The sequence below is a fragment of the Platalea leucorodia genome (assembly GCF_965183815.1).
Source record: "Platalea leucorodia genome assembly, chromosome: 1".
In the NCBI taxonomy this organism is placed as follows: domain Eukaryota; kingdom Metazoa; phylum Chordata; class Aves; order Pelecaniformes; family Threskiornithidae; genus Platalea; species Platalea leucorodia.
In genome coordinates, this window is record NC_138823.1 from 167945515 (window position 1) to 167970175 (window position 24661).

Sequence of the window (24661 nt, forward strand, 5' to 3'; positions counted from 1 at the left end):
CTGGGCCGGGGCCCGGGGGGCCCGGGGGCCGCCAGGGCGGGAGGGGGGCGGCAGCGGCGCAGCCAGGCTCGGGTTAGTTCCGTTTAATGGAGGTGTCCTTGTACACGTTATAAAACACGATCTGGTACAAAAAGCGTCCCCTGTACAGAACAAAGCGTACAGCTGGGCTAAGGCCACCCGAGGCGCCGCGGCCGCGCGGGGGCTCCCGGGCCTTCGGGCCTCCCGCCTGCCCCGGGGCTGGCACGGTGCTGCCTCTACAATCACCAGGATTCGGTTAACAGGCGGCATCGGCGTTTACTGGAGGGAAGAGGAAGGGTTTGGCCCCGGGCGGGGACGGCAACTCGAGGCCCGTGCCCGCCCTGGGCTGGAGCGGGGCCCGTAGTGCAACTGGGGCGGGGAGCTGAGCCCCCCAGCGCCGTGGAGGGGGTCCTGGGGGATCGGCCCCCGTGCCTGGGGGTGCTGCCGGCCCAGGGCTGGGCGCTTTGGTCCCACCGCGGCCCCCAGCGTCGGTCGGTCGGGCCGTCTGCCCCGCTCCCGCGGGGAGGATGGGGGCAAGGGCTGCCTGCCCGCTCCCAACCTGAGCAAAGCCTCCTCTGGCCCCGCGGCGGCAGGAGGAGGAGGAGGAGGAGGAGGAGGAGGAGGAGGAGGAAGGTGCTATTGCTGCAAACTGGGCGAAGGAGAAAGCCGGGAAGGGCGGCTGCGCGCGGGAGCGGCGCCGAGCCCCGGGGCTGGCTCTGCCACGGCGGCCTGGTGGAGCGAGGGCGGGCGCGCCAGCGCGGGCGCTGCCGGGCTGCTGCTCCCGCGCTCTCCTGCCATAATAAATAAATATATACAGCGTATAAATAAATAGGGCAGGGACTGCTGCAGCACGGAGCCCGCGAGGGGCAGGGCCAGCCCGGAGCAGGGCTCTAAGGCACGTGGAGGCCGAGCCAAGTGCCCAGGCGGGCCCAGCCCCGTCTTCCCCGGCGGTGACGGCCGCGCTCGGTGCCGGGGGCTCCCCAAGGGCTGGCAGCCACCGGCTGCTCCTCTCTGGCCTGGGGCTCGCGCTCGCAGCTGCTCCCGAGCCAGGCCGGGCCGTGCGCTGTGCCCCGGGAGCGGGCGTTGGGCTGGGACGGCGGCTGCAGAGCCTCCCGCGGGCAGCACCATCGAGGGCTGAGAGAGGGCTGGGCCCAGCTTAGCTCCACTACCGCCAGGCAAGAGGCACCCACGCTCCCCCAGCTCCGCACCACGCTCCAGTGCCTGCTGCCGTCGTTCAGGGTGCCGGAGCGGAGCTCAGCACCCCAGCGCCCACAGGGAAGATGGAGGAAACGGGGAGACGAGGCGGGCTCGGGCCCTGCAGACCGTTGGGTGACAAGAGTCCGGTTGAAGAGGAGGGAAGGCGACAGAGGCACGGACAGAGCGATGGAGCTGGCGTCCCCGTCCCCTCGCCCCGCGGGCAGCGGCACGGCGCTGCCCAGAGCCCACCCCTCCTCTGCCTGCGCCGCCCTCGACTGCGGAAGGGGCCGGGGCGCCCCGTCCCACCTGCCTCGCTCCGCCCGGGCTCCAGCGCCCGCCCCTCCGCCTCAGTCCAATTTCTCCAGCACCGAGGGCACGTAGACCAGGCTGAGCTCGCTCCCGAAGTTGCAGACGATGGCGGCGTTCTCCAGCACGAGGATCTGCCGTGCGGGCTGCGACTCATTGCTCTTCCCCAGGTAGACGGTCTGGAGCAGGTCGCCGTAGCCGATGTCCCAGAAGGAGACGCAGCCCTGGCCTCCTGTCACCAGCAGGTTGTCGGAGATCACGCCCAGGCTGGCACCGCAGCCCATCTCCTGCGTGGAACGAGAGCGCGTCAGAGCCAAGCCCCCGGCAGGCGTCCGGGCGGGAATTCCGCCGCGAGGGAGGGCAGCAGCCTGCCCATGCCGCCTCTGCGGCCGCAGCCCTCGCCGTGGCCGGGAAGAGGCCGTTTAGCCGCAGGCCCTCTGCCAGCCCGGCCCCGCGGGTGCACACGTGCTGGAATGGGGCCACGGAGCCTCGCAGCCGGGAGCGCGCAGGCCGGCCAAGCAGCAGGTTTGGTCTTTTCCGAGTTCTTGCACATTATATTTACAAACAGGGAATTTTTCCAGTTTCAGTAAAGATCCCTTCACACTACGAGCCCAGCAGAGGTGGGCTGCGGGGTTTGGCGGGGTCAAGGAAAGCGCAGAAGCGCCCTTAAGCTTTCCCTGGCCGCTCCCCAGCTACCAACCTGCTGGATAGAGTAGAGCTTGATCCCCGAGCTGCGGTCCCAGATGCTGATCACGTCGTCCAAGCCGCTGCTGATGACGCAGGACGTTGTGCAGGTGAGGGACGTGACGTCCCCTCGGTGGGCGTACATGTGGCTGACCTTGCTCCCCGTCAGCACGTCCCAAAGGCAGATGGCACCGTCCTGGCCTCCGCTCGCCAGCACCATCGTCTGCGGGGACACGGGCAGAACCAGGTCAGGAGCCTCAGCGGACAGGGCCTCTCCATCACAGCCCGGGGCTTCGCCGTGCCAGGGACACGGGAGGCCGCAGAACACACGGCCCAATTCCCTATACAAGCACATCCAGTGCTCCGGGCACACTCCCGGGCTGTGGGAGGTCACAGGAACATGGGATGGAAAGGCGAACTGCCAGCTCAGTGGCATCCCTGCCTTTGTACGTGCGTTCGAGCAGGCTGGAGGGGACAAAACCCCAAGCCCACCAGGACTCCCAGTTGCAGAGAAACCTAAATTCAGTTAAACAGCGCTGGGAAGCACACGGGTGTGGCTCTCCTCCTTTCCCAGGGGAGCCGGCCGGCAAAGCCTCCCTGGGGGCTCACCGCAGAGCAGGGCACGCTCGTTCGCCTCGCTCACCTCTCCAGCCCTGGCCCCGCAGGCCGGGAACCCGCTCAGCTAAGCCTACGCCGCCTCTCTCGGGAGCCAGCCGGTCCCCAGCAGGGCAGGCCTTCACAGGGCAGGGAACGTTTCCCGGGCCAGTGTCAGCCCCTGCTCCCAGCTCTGCCGTCAGAGGCTCCCTGGCTCCAGAGCTGTGGTCAGAACGGGTGAGCCGGCAGCACGGGTACAGCAGGAATGGGGCTTTCCTGCTCCAAACTGGGCAGGGAGACAAACCGCCTCCAGGGAAAGGGAGTGCTGAGCTCGCCATTAGCTGGATGGGAAAGTAATGGTTCAGCTTGTAAGGCACACGGTGAGCACACCGTTACAGCGGCCAGCAAACCCTCTGCGTCCTCAGAGAAGCACACATCAGCTTCTCCACGTGCAAACCAGAAGAGGGTCCCAGCTGGGTCCCTCTGGGTGAAGCAGTGGCTCAGCAGCCTTGTATCAAGGACGTTCTTCCCGGTGCAGACCCAGCCGCGCGCTACCTGATCGATGTACACCGCTGTGATTGCGCCTGAGTGACCCTGCAGCGTGAACAAACAGCACGAGTCTTCGAGCCGGAACACCTGCAGGGCAGAAGGGGCAGCCGTGAGTGTCCGTGGGGCAGCCGTGCTGCAGAACGCTCCCACCTGAGCCTCATCCCTCTTGCTAACGAAGCAACAGATCTCACTTTATTTTCCTTGCTGCCATCCCCCTCGCATGGCAGAGTCAGAGCCTGTCAGCGATTCAGGGCAGCGAGGTCACTGGATGCTGCTGCCAGGGGCAGGGGAAGAGGGTAATGCCTGTCGGGCAGCGACAGGGCAGGGAGGCGACGTGCACGGCTGAAGGGGACAGCTGCTGACGGAAGCGACAAGGGGAAGACTTGGATTAATTAATTAATTAATTGGATATTAGGAAACACTTCTTCCCCGAAAGGGCTGTCAGGGCCTGGCCCAGGCTGCCCAGGGCAGGGGCTGAGTCCCCATCCCTGGGGGGATTGAAAAGCCAGGGAGATGTGGTGCTTGGGGACATGGGTTAGTGGTGGCCTTGGCAGCGCGGGGTTAGCGGTTGGACTCGAGGATCTTAAAGGGCTTTTCCAACCCAAACGATGATTCTATGGCTAAGACAGGGGGTACCCCAGAACCCACACTTTGCTGTTGGTGAAGTCGCCCATCCCTAAGGCAGGAGGATCTCACACTCTGCTTAGTAAGACACCTCTCACAGGGCTCTGCCCTTCTGCCTCCCCCGAGGAGCCCCATCCAGGCAGACGAACAGAACACGGGGAGCTTCAGGAATGCACCGGACTGGACTCCAACCACCCCACCCCAAACTCTCGCCCACCTTTGTGCGTGTACACACGTCAGCTTTGCCCCCCCGCCCACGTACGAGCCAAGCTGACGTCCCACAACCACCGCAGGACGGATGAGCACCCGCACCCCACCCGTTACAGGGCAGCAGCGGCCGCGGACTGCAGCCGAGGAAGCCTTACTCTCAGAGTGTGGTCCTGGCTCCCGGTGACCAGCCGTCCAGCCGCAGCCTTCAGTGCCGTGATCGGCTTCTGGTGGGCGCAGGACACGGTGTGGGTGAGCTGACACACGATGATGTCGCTGCTGCTGAACACGGGGGAGGACGGGATGCTGCTTCTGCTCGGGGCTCCTGCGGAGAGACGCGCAGGTAAGTCCTCAGTGCAGCAGACACAGCCTTACACTCCAAGAATTAATATCGTCCAGAAATGGTGGGATATCAGGGATGCCTGGATGCTGAACTTGAAGGAATTTGAACCTGGTCCTCCAAAGAGCCGAACACTCGGCAGTCTGGCTGACACCAACCGAAGCTACAGCTGCTCAGCGCTCAGGAACAACCACAGCAAGGGTCTCCAGCAGGGTCCTCAGCAGCAGAACTCCCTTCTACAGACCGGTGGGCCCTACGCAAGTCTGCCAGACTGAGGTCCCTGAAGCCCAAGAGCGCCGCGGTTGCCCTCGTCAGAGAGGCAGAACAGAGGGCGGGGCACAAGAGTCTCTGCGCCCTACGGGAAAACATCATTTCCACAGCCAGTCCTTTCCTGCAGAGCCTGCTCCACTTCCAGACCTACAGCTTGCGGATCCCAGAGCATCCCCCCAGGAATGCAACCGTTCTCCCGGAGCAAGGCCAGGGTTTCTCTCCCCTCCAGGCCACTCCAGAACCACAGGAGCCACTGCACTGCAAACCACTTAGCACCACAGGTTAGTTTTGCGTGTGTCGTGGTTGTGCCGAGGCCCCAAGCTGTATTGTGGTTGTGTGTGGCTACGTGGTGTGCAAACAAGCGAGAACAGCCCTTGCCGAAGGAGAAAACAAGTGAGAAGTGGGAGAGGAAAGAGGTACGGGGCAGAGCTGACCCTGGAACGCATGCCTCAGCCTCCGCACCGGAGAAAACCAGCACTCGAGACGCTCTCCCTGCCCAGGGAACTCCCAAAGTACTCCTCACCTCTCCGCAGCAGCTGGTTCGGCACCCTGCAGCACAGGGTGCTTTGAGCGGAGCATTATTACAAGAGCTTATGAAGCGGGTGCGAGGAAGAGTCAGCTGCAAGAAGGCGAGGGAAGAGGAAAGGGCTTGGTGGAGCTCAGAGCGGCGCCCAGCATGCTGGGACGCTTGCTTACCTCGGAACTGCAGGTGGTTCAAGGACGTGTGTGTCTCCAGCGAAAAGAAATCTAAAGAGCCGTTCAACCGGGCAGCGACGATCCTGAGGGAGAAAGGCAGGGAGGTGAGGAGCGGCCCTTCCCCGCTCCCACAGGGTGAGGAGCCCTGAGACCAGACGCCTTCCGAGGCAGAGCACAAAGCACGCAGGCTCCCCCTGTGAGGAGGCACTCCTGATTGCAAGGAAGGGGCTCGGAAATTATATTAAGCTCGGACCAGAGAATAAACTGGCAGATGGCAATGCCTCCTGAATAACAGCACACAGCCCCATCTCCCAGCCCTGAATTATTCTGGGTATTCAGCTACTAGAAAGACTGAATATCTGTATGAAGAACTGGCTGCTGGAACAGACCTGGACCCAGGAAAGCTCGCTCCACGTGCCCAGCTCGAAAGGTGGACGCATGGGAAGGAAGAGACTTCCCAGCTAAGCCTCTGCCATCTGGAGCTGCTGGACCTCGAGGGTCAGGGCTGGGGTCCTGGCTTACAGCACGCGTCCTCCTCCCCTCGCCAGAGGTCACCGAGCACAAACGCAATTACCTGTTGTTCAGGAAGACGAGCGCTGTGATGCCAGATTGACCTTCATCGTTACTGCTGCGGAGGGTCCCCTCGATAGCATCCCAAACCTGGACAGAGAAGGGGTTAATGCTGTGATCCCGACCCTCGCAGATCGAGCAGTCGGCGATCCACAGAGGAGCTAACCTGTGCTGTGCCACATGTATCCCCTGCCCCCAGCTGTCCGATCTTAACGAAGGAGCCTGGAGGCAGCTCCCCTTGGCACTGCTGATTACCATCATCGATAGCCTTCTATCTATCTTAAAGCGAAGCAGCAAGTTCTCAAGTGAACATCCTTTTGTTTGACAGCAGAAATGATGAACTGAATGCCTTTCTTTGAAGAAAATGCCCTAAGAGCTCTGAGGACCACAGCGCCGGCCGACCTCTCGCCAGGGACACGACCCGCACGGTGTGGCATGCTGGGACTGGAGGTCTGTCCAGCGCTGCACAACGTGGGGCTCCCCGCAACGGGAGGGACGTAAGATCACGCTATCCTCTTTGTTCCTCTACTGTTACTGCCAATAAATGGTATTTTAATCAATACTTCACAATCTGCGTGCCTTTCTTAGGGGGTCACAACGAACGCTAGCCCTGCGCACCACACGCGCTGTGCGGCAGCACGGGCTCCTGCTGCACGTCCCCAGCTCTGCAGCACCCCTCTTCGCTCCTGGCAGCCCCACATCTGCCCTGTTCCGAGACAAAGTGCTCCGGATTTTGAAACGACATCAGGTATCTGAGCTCAAAAGCGTATTTAAAGGACAAAGAAAAACAATGGAGTGGCCTGCCTCTGTCTTTGTTGGGAAGAATGAGAGCTGCTCACGTGGAGCAGAGGTCAAAAATCATTAAAAATTTTATTTCAAAATGTGTTTAAAAAACCCTGCATTTATTTTGAAGGAAAAATTCTGACTTCACTTCCAAAAATTAAATTAAACTAGTTCTGAAAGTTTCTCATTGGAGAGATTTGAAATTTCCAATTAAAATTTGCTTCAAAACCCGTATCATTCCTATAGAATTCCGATTAATTTTACCTTATTTCATGACTGACCAGTAACACCACTTAACGACACGGCAATCTTTAAGCTGCGTCAGTCTTAAAGGGCCGCTGGCAGCTCAGCCAGTGCCTGGGCTGGCAGCGAGCCTCGCTCCTCACCTCCAGCTTCCCGTTGCTCCGGCCGGCCACAATCAGGTTCCCTTGCAGGTCCAGGCTCCAGACAGAGCTCTCCAAGTCTCCTCCCCAGGTAGGAAGCGGTGACGATTTGTCAAATCCCGTAAAAGACTCGTCCCCCAGGCTCCTTCTGCGGCCGCTGCAGCCTCCCTCCTCGCTCCCGCAGCCCAGGGAGCGGGGACTGCCGCTCCCCGCGCAGAAGCCAGCCTGTCCGTGCGGGGCCGAGAGGCCGGGGAAGTTCAGGCAGTTGGAGGTGCTGTGCTCTTCGTACACTTTGCCGACCAGGCTGCTGAAGTCATAGCCGGTCTCCTTCTGGCGACCGCCCACAGCACGGAGCCGCGTCTCCGACTCGGCCACCTTCACCTGCTCAGAGAAGTTTGTGTCAATGAGAGACGTGAGGTCTGGCTGGTCGCAGAAAAGCGGAGGCTGGGGAGGGCTGAGCATCCTTTTGAGCTGGTGACTGTTCTCAAAAGAGTCGTCCAGACCATTCTTGCCATCTGGGCTATGATCCCAGCTTTCCTGGTAGTCAAAGATGCCGCTGCTGTCTCTTCGCAACCTAAAACACAGTAATAAAAGCTCAGTCCTCCCACCCCTCCTGTCGGAGAGGGCTGATTTCTTACAGAGGGGTTTGCACCAGCTGCTGAGCAGCGACTGCGGAGGGACCTGCCCGCAGCTGAAGGACTTGGTACTGACACCACTTACCTCGGCTTGGGAATAACGGTGAGGCAGTCGCCAGTCTGCGCATCCCACACGCGGATCTGGCCCACCAGGCAGCAGCTGACAAGCAGCATCCCATCGCTAGCCAGACATTCGATGTCCTGGGAAGGAAGAACAAGCACAGCTGAGCGCGTAGCACCACCGAGGCCTCTGGACTCTGACAATCACCTTGCGCGTGGCTGAGGAACGACCTAGGTGATAAATTGTATGTCAAAACTACGTGGCTGGCTTAGCAACCTAGGGATAGTCTGAGAACGTGAGTGCATCTTTGCCCAGAGTCCTAGATGTGCACTAGACTGCTGCAAATCAAACAGACTCCGTCTGCCTTCCCTTTCCCTGACGAAGTATGGCCCAAAGAGATGGCGGGATCAGGAACAGAGGCGCAGCTTCTCTGGAAGACACGGCCCAGCGTTTCAAACTCCACCTGACTGGGTGCCCGAGCGCTTTGTTTCATCTCAGAATAGGAAGAAACATCTTTCCCCTCGAGAAAAATGAGCGAACTGAGCAGCAGCGCACTTCTGTGCAAACCCAGGGATGCTTTTAGCACTGGAAACAACATTTAACAGCCCAAACCTATGCACTAACTTTTGGGAAGCAGGGAAAAAAAGGATCCAGTAGACATTAAATATCAGGAATCTAGAGCTAGCCCAGCAAAGAAGGCTGGATCAGCCCAGCCAATAAAAGCCAACAGCTGGCTACACAGAGGAGGTAATAACAGCAATTGCAAGAAGCTCAGAGCTCAGGAAGAAACGGAAAAGTCCTACAGGAAATTTCATGCTACAATATCCTAATATATATATATACATATAGATAGATCGATCGATCAATCCATCGATCGATCTCCCTTGCCCCAGCTGTTAGCCTCCACAGCTGCATTACGCTAAGGCTGCACAGCCGGTCCGTCCTCCGTGCCCCGTGTTATTTAAATACCACAAAGAAAACAGAAGACGTGTGGCGCGAGTCAGTAAACCGCCTTTCTTGTAAGGACTGCAGCCGTCCGACCTACCATGAGGTGACCCCTGAGAACCAAGGGGACGATCTCCGTCTCAGGCGGGGAGTAGCCGTAATCGTCACAGGGCAGGTCCCCCCTCTTCCTCCTGCTGTGAGAGAGCCCGTTCTGCCCATAGTTCTTGGGGCAGAACACCCTGTACAGGCAGAAGAGCAGGAGGACCAGGATAATGCCCGAGGCCAGACCCAGAGCAGCCACCCTGGTGGGAGAGACAAACAGATACAAAGACAAAAAGAAGGTGAGATAAAAGATGCAATTACTAGTCCACAAATAGAGTTTGAAAAATATTGTGAAAGTATTACACATGTTGCTGGGCTGAATTCTTCAGCCGAGAAAAACTTCCAACAAGCTACAGTCATTTGTGGAAAATTAAAGGGGTTTCTTAATGGGAAAATGTCAATTTTAACAAGATTTTCAGACTTTTCAATAAGGAAAGTACATAGCAACTAAGACTTCAAGAAAAACGCTAGACGGGGCTCGGGATAATATAAGGTGCGCTCAACACAGCCAAAGGAGAAGTGCAGATTCAGAGGGCAAGCTGGGAGCCTGTCTTCTCCGTAGGAAAGGGAGGTCCCTGCTTGCATGAGAGTTTGATCTAACGCCCAATAAAGCATTACGGAATCACGATGTTTATTCCCAAAGATGAACTGTTGCTGTTACCCAGCCATAAACCTCGTAATGCATCATGTGTGGTGCCAGGAGTAACAGTTTTAGCATCACCAAACCATGCAATTAAAATATGTCTGAGCTTAATCTTCAAAACGCACGGCTAATTGCACAACGGCTACTGGATTATCATGAAGACGTGCATACGTATCAAGTCTGTGGGCCGTTTGTCCACAGGCATCGATACGTATCGACAAGCAGCTCCCACCACCAGCAACGTGCGCTAACAACCTGGGCTGCACACACCATCTCCTGCCAGGGAACTCGGAAAAACCAGTGCCAGGAGAGATTAACTTAACGCTGCGCTAGCTGAGCTGGAGTGTCCCGAGCATTACAGGGTTTCGCACTGAAGCTTTACAAATATGTTTTGGTTTTCCCCCCAGGAGAAGGGCCAAACCACCAAAGAGCGACCCGTGTCTCCAAGGGCGTTAAGGCACGGTCAGAAGGCTGCGTCAAGGACTCTCTTACTTGTAAAGGGTGACATCCTGGTGCCCGTGCAGCTTGGCGGAGGCTTGGTCGGGCTGAGCTTCAGCATCCAGCTTCCCACCGCTTGAAGATAAGAAAGGGTGGTAGCGGTTAGCCTCCTGGGGATGCCGCACTTCTAAGGCCTCTTGTGGGTTCAGGTACAGCGTGACAGGGATTGCTGGAAGGATGCTGATGTATCTGAAGGAATGGAAAGATGAGGATAGCTGAGGAACAACAAACGCAAAAGACACAAAAATCCTAATAGTTTACCCGGCCCATCTTCTCACGAGCAGCCACGGCAGGCCTCAGCGTGTACTTTCAGTCCAGTACTTTCAGGTATTCTAAACTAAAGACATCTTTTGAAATATTCTTCTCTAAGGATATTTCCCAGGTCTTAACCCTTAACTCTGTGGAAGAGGTTAAGAGCCAATAGTGGAATGAACTACTGATGAGATTAAATAGATCACACAGATTTAAGTAAGGATATAACGAGTCGGTCCAGCTGCCTGTACACTGCAGGCCAGGAGACCTCACCAAGAAGTTTCTTCAGCTCAGATGTCCTGAGATGTCCTCAGATGTCCTATTCCTCCCATGTACCATCCCCATCACTTACAGATGATCATATATTGTTTTACTAAATTCTAAACGTCACCTCCAGGGCAAAGGAAGACAGCAAGCAAGTCATACACCCAAAGGCACGGAGAGAAACACAACCCTTATTCTCAGACAAACAGTCCTGGAGAGTTTGGTACCTCTGCACCACACAGGAGGGCCTGTTTAATCGTCTCCTCCTGAAGACACATTTACAGTAAACCACGTGGAACACAGATTATCTAACTCAGAAAGATGAAGGACAGGAGAAAGAAAAACACTTGGGGCTAGTTCCACAATTCAAAGTGCCTGCGGCGCTCGACGCCAGCCCACTTGCCTTTTGGCCAGAGTGATATTGTAGTAGCTGAAGAGGGATGGCCAGTGTCTGAAGGAAAGCTTCCTCCAAATCTCCTCATCCTCTGCTCCCCAGGTAACCTCTGCTTCAGCTCCAAGCTCCGTCTGTCCGTTCCCTTTGCCCTCTGGTCCTTGGGCCCAAGTGTGCTGGTTTGTCTCCAGCCTGCTCAGGGACTCCAGCCCTGACTTCTGCTCACGCTGCTGCGTCTGGTTTTCCGACAGCTGTATGGGGTCCGATGGGAAGACTGAGAGATCAATCTTGGGGTCCCCAGCAGGCAGGACCCCTCCAGGAACAGGCATAGGAGGCAGACCTGCTTCACCCAAAGGACTTTGTTCGGTGACCTGTGATGTGAGGTAGGTGCGGAGACCAGCAGGATCCGTGTAAACCAGGATTCCAATCCAGATCACCGTCCCAGCCTACACGCGATGAGCAAGGAGACAAGCTCGTTTAGCACACGGCCTTCACGCTCCGCCTCCAGCACCTCATCAGCAGCATCCCCACCACGGGTACGCCCTGCACGCAGTTATGGTCTTACTGCCGGCAGACACTTACCCTCTAAGAGGACTGGGAGAGGTTGCACAGCACGCACAAACACTCAACACCACTATTCTGTGAGCCGCCCGACTCTACCTGATGGTGGGAACCCCACTTTGCCACCCAAATGCACGGCAGGGAAGAGACTCCTTGCTGGCGGCGGGACCAGCACGTCCACCACCCTCCAGCAGGGCCAGAAAGGCTTAATTCAGCGTTCTGGCTCATGAACCCTGCAAGACCTACTGCCACAGCCACGGTTCACAGACTGGTGTATTAATTTAACTTAAACTGCCATCAGTGTTAGCTGACAGCAACAGTCTGGGCTGTGGTCTGTAGAGCCGAGGAACACACGCGTTCCCCCGCTTCCATTATAGACCCCCAGAAGAGAGATGGGGGAGACGAGCAGGGGCAGTAACTGCTGTAACCGTTGCAGTTACACCGGCAAAAGGAAAAGCCTTCGTCTTTCAAGTAGCAAAATATCTCCATGTCTTTAGTCCACGTTATCTGCAGAACAAAACACGCTTTCTGCTCTGTAAACATCTCTTTCCACTCATACAGTCCTTGAAAATCTGCTTATATAAAAGCAGATTTTTGTCTCAAAGCAAATATCAGAAAATTACCCGCTACCACCCAAACATCACGCAAAGAGCAGAGCCCTGGAGCTAATGCACGCAGAGCGATGTTCTTAGGAAGTATTTCTTGAACTGTATTTACCACGGGGCAGGGGAACAAGGACATGTGAAAATGTTGGGCTTTTTTTCCCCTCCCAGAAGCCATTTTGGGTTGGGTTAGCGTCCAGGAGGAAGGGGCACCAGATAACAGCCACCACATGGCATACCATGATGAGTCTCTGGGCCAGCCGGGTCCTGGCGAAGAAGTAGATCACCCGCAGCCTCTTTGGCAGGCGCAGATTCCTGAAAGACGACGGCTGCAGGGTGATGGTGTGGGGGGTGGCAGGTCGCATAGCTGGCTGGCGTTCGTAGCGCTGAGAGCGGCTGACAGGCTTCGCTGGGGGCATGCAGGCTTCTGCTGGCAACCGTTTGTTCAGATCAGCGAGCTGCCAAGAGAAAAGCAAACGCCTGAGAGCCGCGGTGATGAGGTCCCTCAAGGGAAATGTGTGCACAGTCAGCTACCTTTGATATGTGCCTACGTCTGAATTCCCACCTTCACCCTCGAGTCAATCTGTCCCAGCTTCTCTCCAGCACACACTCTCTTCTTCGCCCGGCCACGGTCATCTGTTCATGACCGTGTCTCCTTCCAGCCCATTTACCCCAAATCTGCACATTTATACACCTGAGGGTGTCTTGTCCCCTCAAGCGTCCTGTCCCCAATCCCTGCCTATGCGTAACCAAGCAAGTACTGCCCCGGAACTTTTACAGCTCGGTCTCTTCTGTTTAGAGAGTGAAAATCACAGGGTGTGCTTCCTTTAATCCCTCCACGACAGCAGAGAAGGAAGACCCGAGGCAAAGCCCCATGTTCTTGGCCCTTCCTTACCTCCATACGGCGAATGTCAATGGACAGCACGGTAGTGAAGAAAAACATCTGCAGAAAGAAGTCAGACACCAGGCCGACCACAGCGAAGAGGCAGAACTCCTGCAGACAGGACACACGGATTAGCTACGGCAGCTGCGGAGACAACGCTAAACATTTCAACTTCAGAAAAAGGGAAAGTCGGCAAACTCTTGCCCAGAGAGGCGGCCTGAGTCTATTTTACTGACAAATCCTATTATTGATATTTTGTAATGGTTGAGAGTTTAGTGCTAGAAAAAGTCCGCGTGAGAACTCAAGAGCATATTTATTCAGGTTCGCATTCTTTGTTCTTCTTAGCCATAAAACATCAAAGCCCTGAAGGAAAAACCGGCAGAGGATGTTTTCCCAGTTCACAAAGCCGTGGCAGGGCTGCAGCCGGAGCTCTCAGCGTTCCAGTCACAAAGCCAAACAGCCTCCCACGGCGACAGTTTCCTGCACTTCACCAATAAACCTCAGCCCTGATTTAAAATTCCGCCAGGAACACAGGTTGCTCCGGAACTGGATCACTCACTCTCTAGCCAAAGACAGACCACTGTAGTCGCTGTACGTCTGTGTACTTGTTTGTAGCCATCCTCCAGGGCCCCAGCTAAACCATTTCTGCTTAAATCACACTTTTGGTTAATGTATATTTGATGGGCAAATTTCATTCCTATGCCCCTGGAAGAAAAGTCCCATACCCACTCTCAGAGGTCTCTAAACACCACGTATACGGGAAACAAGGTTTGCAAAAGCCGGTGTTTCCTAAACTTGCTGTAATGCTCCACTTTCCCCAGCAGGTGCCATTGCAGAAATAAGGACTACAAGATTCTGCCCCACCGCGGAAACGCAGTCAGCTCCCAGATCATCGCTATAAAACAGATGCACGCTCTCACCCCCATCCCCATGAGTGCTGAGTGCCGCCCCCTCTCCCCCACTACATTCAAAACCTCACAGCAACATAGAATTAAAGTACTTTTGAGAGGCATTTTGTTTCCCTTGGAGGTACAAACCTCTGTCAGGACCCAAAAAGGATCTAGTAAACACGGAGAGACCAGTACAGCTGAACGTCAGCAGGAGTAAAAACCTTAGGCTAAACAACAGATTAAAGACTCTGGCCCTCACTTGCAGAACGGAGCTGGCAAACCCCCTGCCGCTCACTGCCCGCCCGCTGCTGCCCCAGGCCTGGCATTCTCACTGCCTGCAGCCCAAGGCGGGACACATCCACCTAAGGGGAAGGAGAGAGGCCGCAGAGATTCACTTCTTTCGTCCCCCTCCTTCCCATGTCTGCCCCAGCTTCTTGCATAAGGCTGGAGGCCAATATCAGCACGGCGAAATGAAAAGAGAGAGCATGAAAGGCTATGCGAAACCTCTAAACAAACCTTGAAGCCCCCCCTCCTGTCCCAACTGTTCTCGAAACATAAGCAGTCAACCGCTTGTTATTTAAAAACCAGTGCGATAGGAAACGAGATAACCCGCCGAGGCAGCTGCCCCTCCCCAAACCTCCCCGCCACAGCAGCCCAAGGAAGCAGGTTCTCATCAGGTTTTTCTCTTTAGCCCCTTCCCCAACATCTGACAGAAGGTTCTGGGAGCAGAGGGATGAAAACACAACACAGGTTCCTCTCTCCAGGAGAAAACCAGAAGGAAAGCAACGTCCATCTGGATTTCACCCAGGCCTCGGCAAACACAGGCTCCACAGACAGCAGATATTAATTCTGTTAATACCTCCACTTACTCCACTCAGGATTAGAGACATCTGAAGCTGCTGGCCCTGGAAATCTAAAATCTCCTTATAGTTGGATACTGCACACCCTATGGCAAACCCCAAAGTGATTTCAGTGGGCGCAGGACTGGGCTCTCAGTGTACGAGGCAGTGGAGAGGAGACGGAAAGCACAGGACGAGCGCTCAGCACGCAGCCCTGCGGCACCCCAGGACCATCGACAGTGACGCTGCGCCGGGAGAAGAGGGCTCTCCACCCACCTGCGATGCCTGGCAAGAGGATTTCAGTGCTGCTCACAATTACGAGGGATTTAAAGTGGATGCACAATTGTCATCTGAAGCCAAACTCTATTTTAGGACAAGGAGAGCGACGGAAAACATAGAAAATTCCCTTCTGCTCAACGAGCTGGGCTGCCAAGGAGTAACTGAGAAAAACAACAGACCCGTTACAGCCCTTGGGGCAGGTGAGAGCCTTCGGCGAAGAAATGCCTCCCTCTTCCGTTATTCCCTGCGCCAGACAGCACCTGAATGACCCAGCCCCGCGCTGCTCCCTCTGACGGCCCGGAGCAAAGGTCCCTGCCAGATCCACGCAGCCTGGCTCTTTCTGCCAGGTGCCTTGGACTCTGCAACGCGAGTCCAGCGCATGATCTGTGCAGCGTCCTTGGCTCTCAGGGACGGAGATAAGGGGCATACGCCAGGCTCCAGCAGAGCAGCTGTCAGTCTCTAACAGACGGCATCCCTGCGAGATTCTTCTTCAGGAGAAAGCAAGCAGCCAAGGAAAGACAGGATCACAGAGAGAGCAGAGAGTGGGTGTCACCACATGTGCCAGAACGCTGTAATAAACAGGAGTACTTTAATAGAGGTCACACGGGGGTGGGGGCACGGTGTCACTTCTTCCCATGGCTCGGCTGACACACAGCTCTGCCCCGTCCCTTTTATCACACTCCTTTATCTCCTGCAATCAGTGCACCCCGCAAGCTACAGAGATAGCAGAGTGCAAAAAGAAAGTGCCCTGTCCCAGCGGCATCCACGCGACGGGCTGCTGGCACTACACTCGCTTCACAGGTACTGTCAAGCTTCACCTCCTGAGGTCAAGCAGCGCAGCAATGAAACCGAGGCCAAAAGGCGCTAATATACCGTATGAACGAGCCCAATTTAGACCCAAAGGATGGCTCATGCCAGCGTCTGAGCTGAGCAATCTCTGCCATCAGCTTCAAATAAAAAAATTAGGCCACAATAGGTGCCTGGGGAATTCTACTATAGCTCTTCTCTTGCTGTCCTCTGGGATACTGAGAGAGGTTCAGGAACTGTCAAGTTCAGCCTGCAATGCTCCAGTCCACCCTGGATGTTTAATCTTCTTAGATTATAAGGCGCTTTAATCTGCAGTCTCTCCTGGTGACTCCCCAGTGTCAAAGCAAGGATATACACAACCCTCCCCTCTTCCCGCAGGTCGCGCGTGGCCAGCGAGCACCCAGCGAGCGCCCAGAGTAGCCTCCAGCCATGTAGATGCTGGGGTGCTCCTGTCTTTGCTTGCTGACTGCGCCTTCTAGAAACTTCCAGAGACAACAGGCTGATGTCTGGCTGCAGAGGTGCTGTGGAACGGGTGATGAGGATTTGTCTAGGCAGTACTTCTGTTCATGTAGCTCACCAGACACAAGCTCTGCTTGGTCAAGGATCAGAAATCAAATGGTGTCAGCTTCCTGATGCAACTCAGCAAGCACAGTCCTGAAAAGGAGACTGTGCAGCAGAGAAAGTAACACACTGCAAGGCAGAAGACGCTATTTTCAGCGCTACACAGACCCAACAGCATGGCCCCTGACAGATCATTCGACCTTGAGCTTTCAGTTTACCCACCCATGAACCAGAGGCAGCGATATCCATGGTTGTATAAACCTACAGATCCATCAGTCTGGTGACAGAGCCCCAAGCAGGCTGTCCACCCGAATCTCAGAGCAGTCATTCCCCACTAAGGTGTTTTTTTTTCTTCCATCTGCTTATAAAGTGGATTAGCCAGCTCACAAAAGGCACTTTTAGGTTGGAATAAAAGCGTCCCCGTGCAAAGGCACCGGGCAGCGTTAAGTTCTGCGATAGGAAGCTCACTTCCACAAACACAAGGAGCATGGACGGACGGGAGGGAGGGAAACGAGCCCCTGCTCCGGCTCCTCCCAGGGCTGTCACAGCAAAGTGATCGGCCCCACGGTCCGGGAGTGACAGCCATCGCGACGAGTCAGTGACAGAGCATCTCCGAACCCACGTGTCCTGTAGGAGCCCGTGTGTCTGTGGTGCCGGCAACTGGAACGAGCAGGGTCTACGCACCAGCAACTGGAACGGGGGCCATGGGGCACAGGGACTCATGCGTTTGGGTCACCAGCAACTGGAGCGTGTCAGAGTACGCATGTCGGCATGCGATCACTAGTGACTATCGAGCCAGGCAGCGGGTGAGCTGGGCGAGTGGCTTGGGAGTCAGGTATGTGTGCGGCCCTGAGCGAGAGAGCTGGAGGAGCTGGTTACCAGACGGCCCAGGGGCTCCAGGCCAACTGCCAGAGGGACTGGGGGGCGACCGAGAGACCCACGTGCACGCCCGCGTGCGTGTAAGGCAACTGGGGAGAGCAAGGATCCACGGCCAACTACTGGATGAACTGAATGTGTAAGCCCAGCTACTGGAAGGATCCTGACTGGGGAGACTGGGGATCCAGAGGCAGGTGCTGGAGAGAAGGCTAGCTCCCGGAGGGAACCACATTGTATAGGTGTATGTATTTCCACTAACAGCCTTAATCCAACCAGCCAGAGAGGGGAGCAGAACGCTGCACACTGCATTCCTGCAGTGCCTACAAGCCTCCGTCCTGCAGACTCAAACCAATCAGCCACGCTCACCTGGATGGCTGGGACAAGGGTGAAGTACCCGATCAAGATGATCCCAAGCTCTGTCGCCATATTCTTCATAATCGACCAGCTCTCATTGCTCAAGCCTGGAGAAAGAACACGCAAAGATCTGTCAAATGAGACTGTTCACTTGTGGACAGACATGAGCACAGCAAAAAGGAACTGGATTTCCCTTCTTTAAAATTAGGCATCTATAGACAATGGCCCAAAAACGCACCTGCAGGCTAAAATTCATCTGCCCCATTTGGAATATCTAAGTCAAATAATTGGACTGTAGGCTCCCAATGTCTCTGTCAGCGGGATGATCATTAACTACAAAGGGAGCTCAGGATGACTCTCTCGGCTCACAAAACTGTCCTGATTTAAGCAGTCGGCGGGTGCTGCGCAGGGCAATACAGGGATTCAGCAGTGTAAAGTTTGAGTTTTTGAGTCCTGTTTTCGATCTAGGATACAAACCACTTCTATTTTTAAAACTGGGTAGATTTTTCTAGGCATCACTCTAGAATCTCTCTTCCCTGATGTTTAGAAACATCTTTTAAGTTTGCAAACTCCATTTATCCATGGTTTGAGCACACTCAAATCCTTATGCAGGTGCAGTGTTTCTATCATAGAGAAGATAATTTTGTCACAGACTCAGCAGAACTTCGTACGACCTATGGACTGCACTTACAATACGCATGACACGAAAGGACAAGGTGCTAAATATCTATACCAGGAGATACAGCTCTCCCTGACTAACACAATTTTAAACTCGTTTAGCCAACGCTTCAGACGACAATCTTAAAACGCAATGCCCACAATTACAGGCTTATATTAGTTCTTGGAATTATCAAAAACAGTACAAAAAGATGAACAGAATACAATTCCCAATTCACATTCAACACACGCAGTCCTTGTTTCCTTCGCGGACCAGAATTAAGATCGTTCCCCACCTCCCCGTCCTTGGGTTACCCTAATTTTCTCTCTCTCAATATTTTTCCAGAGCAGGCTGCGTACCTTGGGCGATGCGTAGCTTCACTTCCAGGTCAACGGGCGTAGAGACGACTGACTTGGTGAGAACCAACACGTTCTCTAGGCCAATCACTACAACCAGGTATGGGAATATTTCTCTAGAGGAAACAGAACCAGAACGGAGAATGAGATCCTTGGTGAAAAAGAAGGGAAAAACACAAGTTAAGCAGCAAACACGCATCCGAGGGTCAAGGCCAGGAAACACTACCCAGTGCCCTCACCCTTCTCGTACAATATTACTCTGTGACGAGGCAAGGGTTCTGTATTTCATCTGCTTTGCACAGATATTAACATTTTTGCAAAGCTGCATGATTTTCTGGAAAACGGCCATTGTAGACCGCCACGAAATCAGCCTTAATGCTTCCCAGGGTTGGGAGAGTGTCCTCGAAGAGTCTCCACAGCATCTAGTACAAAGAGGTGCAAATCAAAAAGATGGACTTCCAACAACCGTGCAACAGACTCAGTGATAATTAGTCAGCGAGAGCGCATTACAACGAGAGGGTAGGGAGCACGTCCCACTAGCAACAGGGAAAATGCTGATAAATCACAGCTAAGCATTACATTAAACAAAACTCTGAAAGAAAATTCTCAAGTGAAGAGCACGGGCAGTGCCTGGTTCAGACACCCACTGGGCAAAAGCTCCCGCACCCTGCAGCCGCTGTAAGCAACCCGGTCTCGGGCAGCGAAGGAGACGCATGAAGGGACTTGGCTGCTGGGAGGAGATAAATTAACGGGCACGGAGCTCTGTTCTCCAGCACACCAGGCAGCTCAGGAGCCACAACACTGAGAACAACATGCAACGTACGTATGCTTTGCACATAAATAAACTAAATCCTGCCAGGGATAGTTTCTGCCCAAGAGTCAAGAGAACACACTGGAATGGGTTTGCCCTTCAGAACAGACGCACACAGACGAGTAAGCCTACCCAAGGTCACCACCGTGACTTTATTCAACTCTTCTTCTCACCCCTCAATTTTTTTCTCTCTTTTGAACTACTTGCAGTCCAGATCAGAGAGAAAAAGCTGCTCCGTGCCAGCCCATGGTAGACAGTAAATCTCCTACTTTCCCTCCAGCTAAACGTAAGCGGAATACCAAAGCTTTCATTGTGGAGGGTAATGGATTTGTGCCGTGCTGGTACGTACAGATCCAAAAGGAGAACGTGCGCGCGTGCACGCACGCCCCTTGGCAAATCACTAACAGCCAGGACAGGTAAACAACCGTTTCAGACAAACACCTCCTACCTTCCGCCACTGCCTGCCAAAACCCCCAAGGACCATCTTCCCAAATGCTGCTCTCGATCGCCGATGGCCATCCGATATGGGCTTCAACAACATCTGCACGCCTATAGCTGCCAGCAGCCTGTACCTTGCAAGCTCAGCTGGGGAAAAACACCGGTCTGGAACCACTGCTAACTCAGCTACTTCGTCCCAGGTGATTCCTTGAGCAAATGGCAAGCTGAAACAGCAAGAGCTCCACTGAAAGCAAGATTACACAAACCAAAAAACAAACTCCACGCTTCCTTCTCCGGGTATCCCAACCAAATTTTAGCTCTAACCATTGTGCAACACACTGGTCCATTCTCCTCCTGTCCAAAACCTGGGCGGGAAGTGCATTTCCTTAGCGAAAAAATACAAAATATATATATATAAGCCTCTCGTGGGCAACTTCCTGTTAATGTCAAAGAATCCAAGACCTAGAAAGTACAATTTAGTTCTGCCTTTATCTAAAGCATTTTTAGTTCATAACCTGTGTCACTCCTCCGAGCAGTACTTTAGGACAGGAGACGGATGTGAGAAAAGCTCTTCGTAATCCTTAGGGATGGAAGGCAGGCGGGGGTCTAGCACCCTTTCCAGATAAGCTGCAGTAAGCCTTCAGAAGGCAGTACAAATACGGAAACGAAACCCCATCATTCTCTCATCAACTATGTCCTACTTAAACCCTGGCTTCTCCTGCAGGAGATAATTCACTAATAGTCCCAGGTTACAAGTTTCAATAGTCCTTGAAGAGTCAGCAGTTTTCATGTTAAATGACCAGCCGTTTAAAAGCAATGAGACAGCTTTTCTTGAAGAGTAAGGCGACTCTGTGCAGGACAAACACAAGCTGTTCACGCCCTGCAACTCCACAGCCTAAGTTCGTTTGTCCCCGCTCAGAGCGAGGCAGGTGGCGAGAGATCCTCGTTCTGTTTTCTGCCATGCGGTGCCAAGCACTGAGAAAGAGGGAGAGCAAGGGGAGATGCCGTATGGCGTCCATCTACCCCAACGTTTACACTTCACTTACCGCTTTGATGCCAGAAGGTGCTGCATCACAGCATGATCTGGCATCCCAGAGAGTCAACAGAAACACTACTGTTAACTCATGAAGAAAACAGACCTCTGGTTTATCTAAAATGTTTGGAAGATTTAAGAATTTATCACATCAGCCTCTCTTTTTTTACAGGCGACAAGGAGTAGTTCTTCATCATTTCAGACTGTGATTCCTCTCACTTAGCTGAGATGCCAACTTGTGGGCTGGTGGCTTGTGCTCTGGACTCAGCTGGGGACTCTCCCAGTCCACCAGCTCGCAGGAATCCCGCTTCCAGTGAACTCCAGGCATTCTCCTCAACTTCACTGCTTATTCTTTCTTGAACCCTGCATAGATCACGTCACCTACTTCCACTTAGTTTTCTTTTCTGTGAAATAAGAGTAATGCCTACCTCACCTATAATCATTTTACTTCATTATAAAAGTTGATTGATAATGATTAAGGTCCAGTTTATGTATCATATCTGTAGCGAGCAAACACCGATCTCTAAGCAACAAGCTCTATTTTAATACCTTACAAAAACCAGCGAGGGAAAAGGGCTTATCATAAACACAGGTACCACCACAAACACCCCCCCCAACTGGAAGGCTCTGCTGTAAACAAAAGGGATAAAAAAGGCGGAACGTCAGATCAAAGTTTAACCAGACTCTGCACCCGAAGCGGGTGAAATCCTAGCACGTTGCCACTGGTGTACGACACACCAAGAACGCTCTGTCCCCAGTGGGGAACTGGGTCACTCTGGCGGGCACTGGGGAATCAGGAAAAGGTCACTCACCAAAAGTAAAAAAAACCTCAATGTCATCGGACCCCATCACCACAGAATCCAAGTGTCTCCCATCTAACTGGACATCATTTATAAAGTATTGCGAGAATTAAGTTTCAGCCCCAAAGGAAACTGTCCATGCAATCGTCTCAAGGCAAAGAAATTTGCCGGAAAACTATTTTTAGAAATAAGGACTGAATTAACTCTTTCTATCCTGTAGGAGGAATAACTAGATTAGTTTAGTCCTTCTGTGTGACGACGGTAAGGCTGATGACATGCAAAGGCCTTGGTCATTGCACTAACCAAAACTGTTCCCTTGGATTCCCCCCACGTTTCTGCATCCAAATATTGCCTTTTTTCTTGAATTAGAATTACAGACACCCAGTGATTCCTATCTGTTTCATTCGTACAGCTCACAGAACAACGTGGTCTTGATCCGTAATTAAGGTTCCTAGGCACCACAGCAGTAAAGCCAGAAACAACAAATGTTTCCGTTTCTGAAGTCAATTATTGATAACTGGTTTAGGCTCCTAGGAGAGGAATTCCTCCATCTAGGTCTGGCGCCCGGTAAACTATCACCAGCATCGAGGAGTCTCCCTCATGCGTCAGACTCTTCGTTGTCCCTGCTGTGTACAGCTGCGAGGCGGAGATGGGAAGGAAAATAAGGATATTTCCTTAACTGCTTAGGAAAGGGATCTGCAAATCAAAAGAAAGATTCTGAACTGAGCTTTCGTTAGTGAGAAACGAACAGTGGGTAGAACTCAGGTAGGAGAGGTGCCAGTTAGAGCTTTCTCAGGGGTTTTCAGCTTGCCACAAATACAACGCATGGTAGTAACCGCACCAAAAGTCCCCAGCGCCAACTCTAACACGCACAGGAACCCCAGTCTAAAGAAGAGCTGACAACCCGCAGTGGTGGGTGCAGAGGCACCCAGGCAGCCTCCCAGGCACAAATACCACAGGTCAGCTCTGCCACCTTTAGAGATTTTTCTGAGTAAAATGTCATGAACCACCGTCAGCCCGAGAAAAGGCAACAAGCCCTTTTGGATGCTACGACAAGTCACTGCAGGAGGAAGGTATGTGAGAGCCTCCTTAGCTGCCAGGAAATCTGGTTATGAATAGGACGTTGTCCCAACAATTCCTTCTGCTTTAGGCAGAAAGAGCCAACTGCTAAGCAATAAGGCATCTCCAGGAGGACTGGGATCCAGTCAGGTCTATTTGCTGGCCAGCAAACACATAGCCCTTCAGCCCATAATTTGGCACATCAGTGTGTAAAATAGTATCACATAAGCTTATTTGAAAAATACTAGATCTTAAAGACTAAGCATTTAACAGCTGTTTTCAAATGATGTCACCTCCATCTGCCCTTCTGTAGGAAGAGGTTTGGCGCTGGAAACATACCCTCCATTAAGAGTAGGCGTCAAACCAAATAGCGTGCACAGCCCCACAGACATGAGCAGAGAGCTGAGCACCGTCACGACCGCTGCCAGTGCCAGGCCCCATTTCGATTTCACCATGTCAATCTTCCCTGAAAAACAGAACGCAAAGCCTCGGTTACCAAGCATAAGAAAATGACGTCAATAAAAACTGAAGAAGGGATCCCCATCCTGACTCATTTCAGCAGGCAGCCCTGCAAGCCAGAAGTAATGGTAGTTCAGTCCCAATGGCTGAAATGCAGCTCCCAGATCCTCCCAGTACGTGTAACAAGGACGGGACAGGGGATAATGCATGGCTTGCAGCTCAAACCAGTTCCAGTACGGCACTGTTGGGGCATGAAAAAAGGAACTTAAATGTGGCTAGTAAGGTCTAAACCCACCAGCTCAGAACATGTATTTGATCTGTCTCACAACAAATTAGTCTCTCCAAATTGGAAAAAATGTCATTACTACAGAAAACGCCTCAGAAGGTATCACAAGGAATAACATCACACTGGCTAAGAGGGACAAATTAGCAGAAATCAGATTAACAGGACTACCAACAGTTCAGGCTAGAATTTCACCACCACCTTTCCTGCTGAAACAGGAGGGAACTGCAGTGCTACGGACAGGAGTCCTTCTCTTGTCTGTAGCCAGGGAAAAGGCACCCCACCCCTGATCCCTTACATATATTCAGCTGGCAGGTGTGTAAGTGGCTTATTAGCTTGCCCCCCCCTCCAGGCTCTCCACCCCACAAACCTACGTGTGGAGAAGTAGATGTAAGCGAAGAGTATAATGTAGGTGGTGACGAGGGGTATCAGCTCAGCAATGCCAATCTCTTCCTTGAAGTGGACGTGAACGATGTTCTCCTCTCGCAGCGTGCAGTTAGGGCTGGGATGCAGCAGCTTGAGGCGAGAGCGGAGGCTGCTGAGGAACCTGAGGTGAAAAGCGAGCGGGAGGATGTCACACTGTACACAACCACCAGCGCACGATTCCAAGGAGGAGCTCGATGGTACAGATCAAGTAGGAAGAAGCTCTGTAGATTCACACAGACTTACAAAGCACCGTTCTCCCTAGGCCTGACTGCTGAGTCTGTTCCTCTGTGGCCCAAACTACATTTGTCACATCCGTACTGTGGCAATCTCACAGACCTTGATTGCTATGAAGATTCAAAGAGAGCTGTGAAGACTCAGCAAAACTATTTACAGCGAAGACTCATCACCCAAAATCTTGGCCCTGGGGAACAGAACATGCTGCAGTCTCAAACATCCCCTAAATTTTACATAAGCAGGGCTGATGAAAGGTGCTACATGACAGTCCTTGAGGCTGAAGGCTTCTTGCATGGGCAGCAGCAGAGCAAGTTTTGGCTACTGTGCTGCCAATTCTATCCCAGGCATTCCCTGGGGAATTCTGTGCAGCACGGAGCAGAGCGTTTAGTCCTCACATCCACTCAATCCCAGCCAGCTTTGCCAACACTGCCAAAGGGGTT

The 24661-nt window shown here is 53.6% G+C and overlaps 1 protein-coding gene across 3 annotated transcripts in view; it reads right to left on the reverse strand.

The window, feature by feature from the left end:
* Positions 1-102: 102 nt before the first annotated feature.
* The window catches only part of SCAP (SREBF chaperone), a 67776-nt gene continuing 43217 nt past the window's right edge, over positions 103-24661 (reverse strand). For 2 of the 3 annotated variants that reach the window (XM_082323492.1, XM_082323493.1), the window contains exons 7-23: positions 23936-24108; positions 23159-23285; positions 18682-18794; positions 17677-17771; positions 13071-13169; positions 12415-12633; positions 11025-11458; positions 10100-10294; positions 8963-9164; positions 7942-8057; positions 7225-7795; positions 6060-6145; positions 5486-5568; positions 4338-4504; positions 3355-3435; positions 2222-2428; positions 103-1808 (exon numbers count right to left, since the gene is read on the reverse strand). In XM_082323492.1, coding sequence (XP_082179618.1) covers positions 1563-1808; positions 2222-2428; positions 3355-3435; positions 4338-4504; positions 5486-5568; positions 6060-6145; positions 7225-7795; positions 7942-8057; positions 8963-9164; positions 10100-10294; positions 11025-11458; positions 12415-12633; positions 13071-13169; positions 17677-17771; positions 18682-18794; positions 23159-23285; positions 23936-24108 — 3214 coding nt within the window. In that variant the 3' untranslated portion in view covers positions 103-1562. The remainder of the gene's footprint in view (positions 1809-2221; positions 2429-3354; positions 3436-4337; positions 4505-5485; positions 5569-6059; positions 6146-7224; positions 7796-7941; positions 8058-8962; positions 9165-10099; positions 10295-11024; positions 11459-12414; positions 12634-13070; positions 13170-17676; positions 17772-18681; positions 18795-23158; positions 23286-23935; positions 24109-24661) is intronic. The other variant, XM_082323494.1, reaches the window with a different exon arrangement.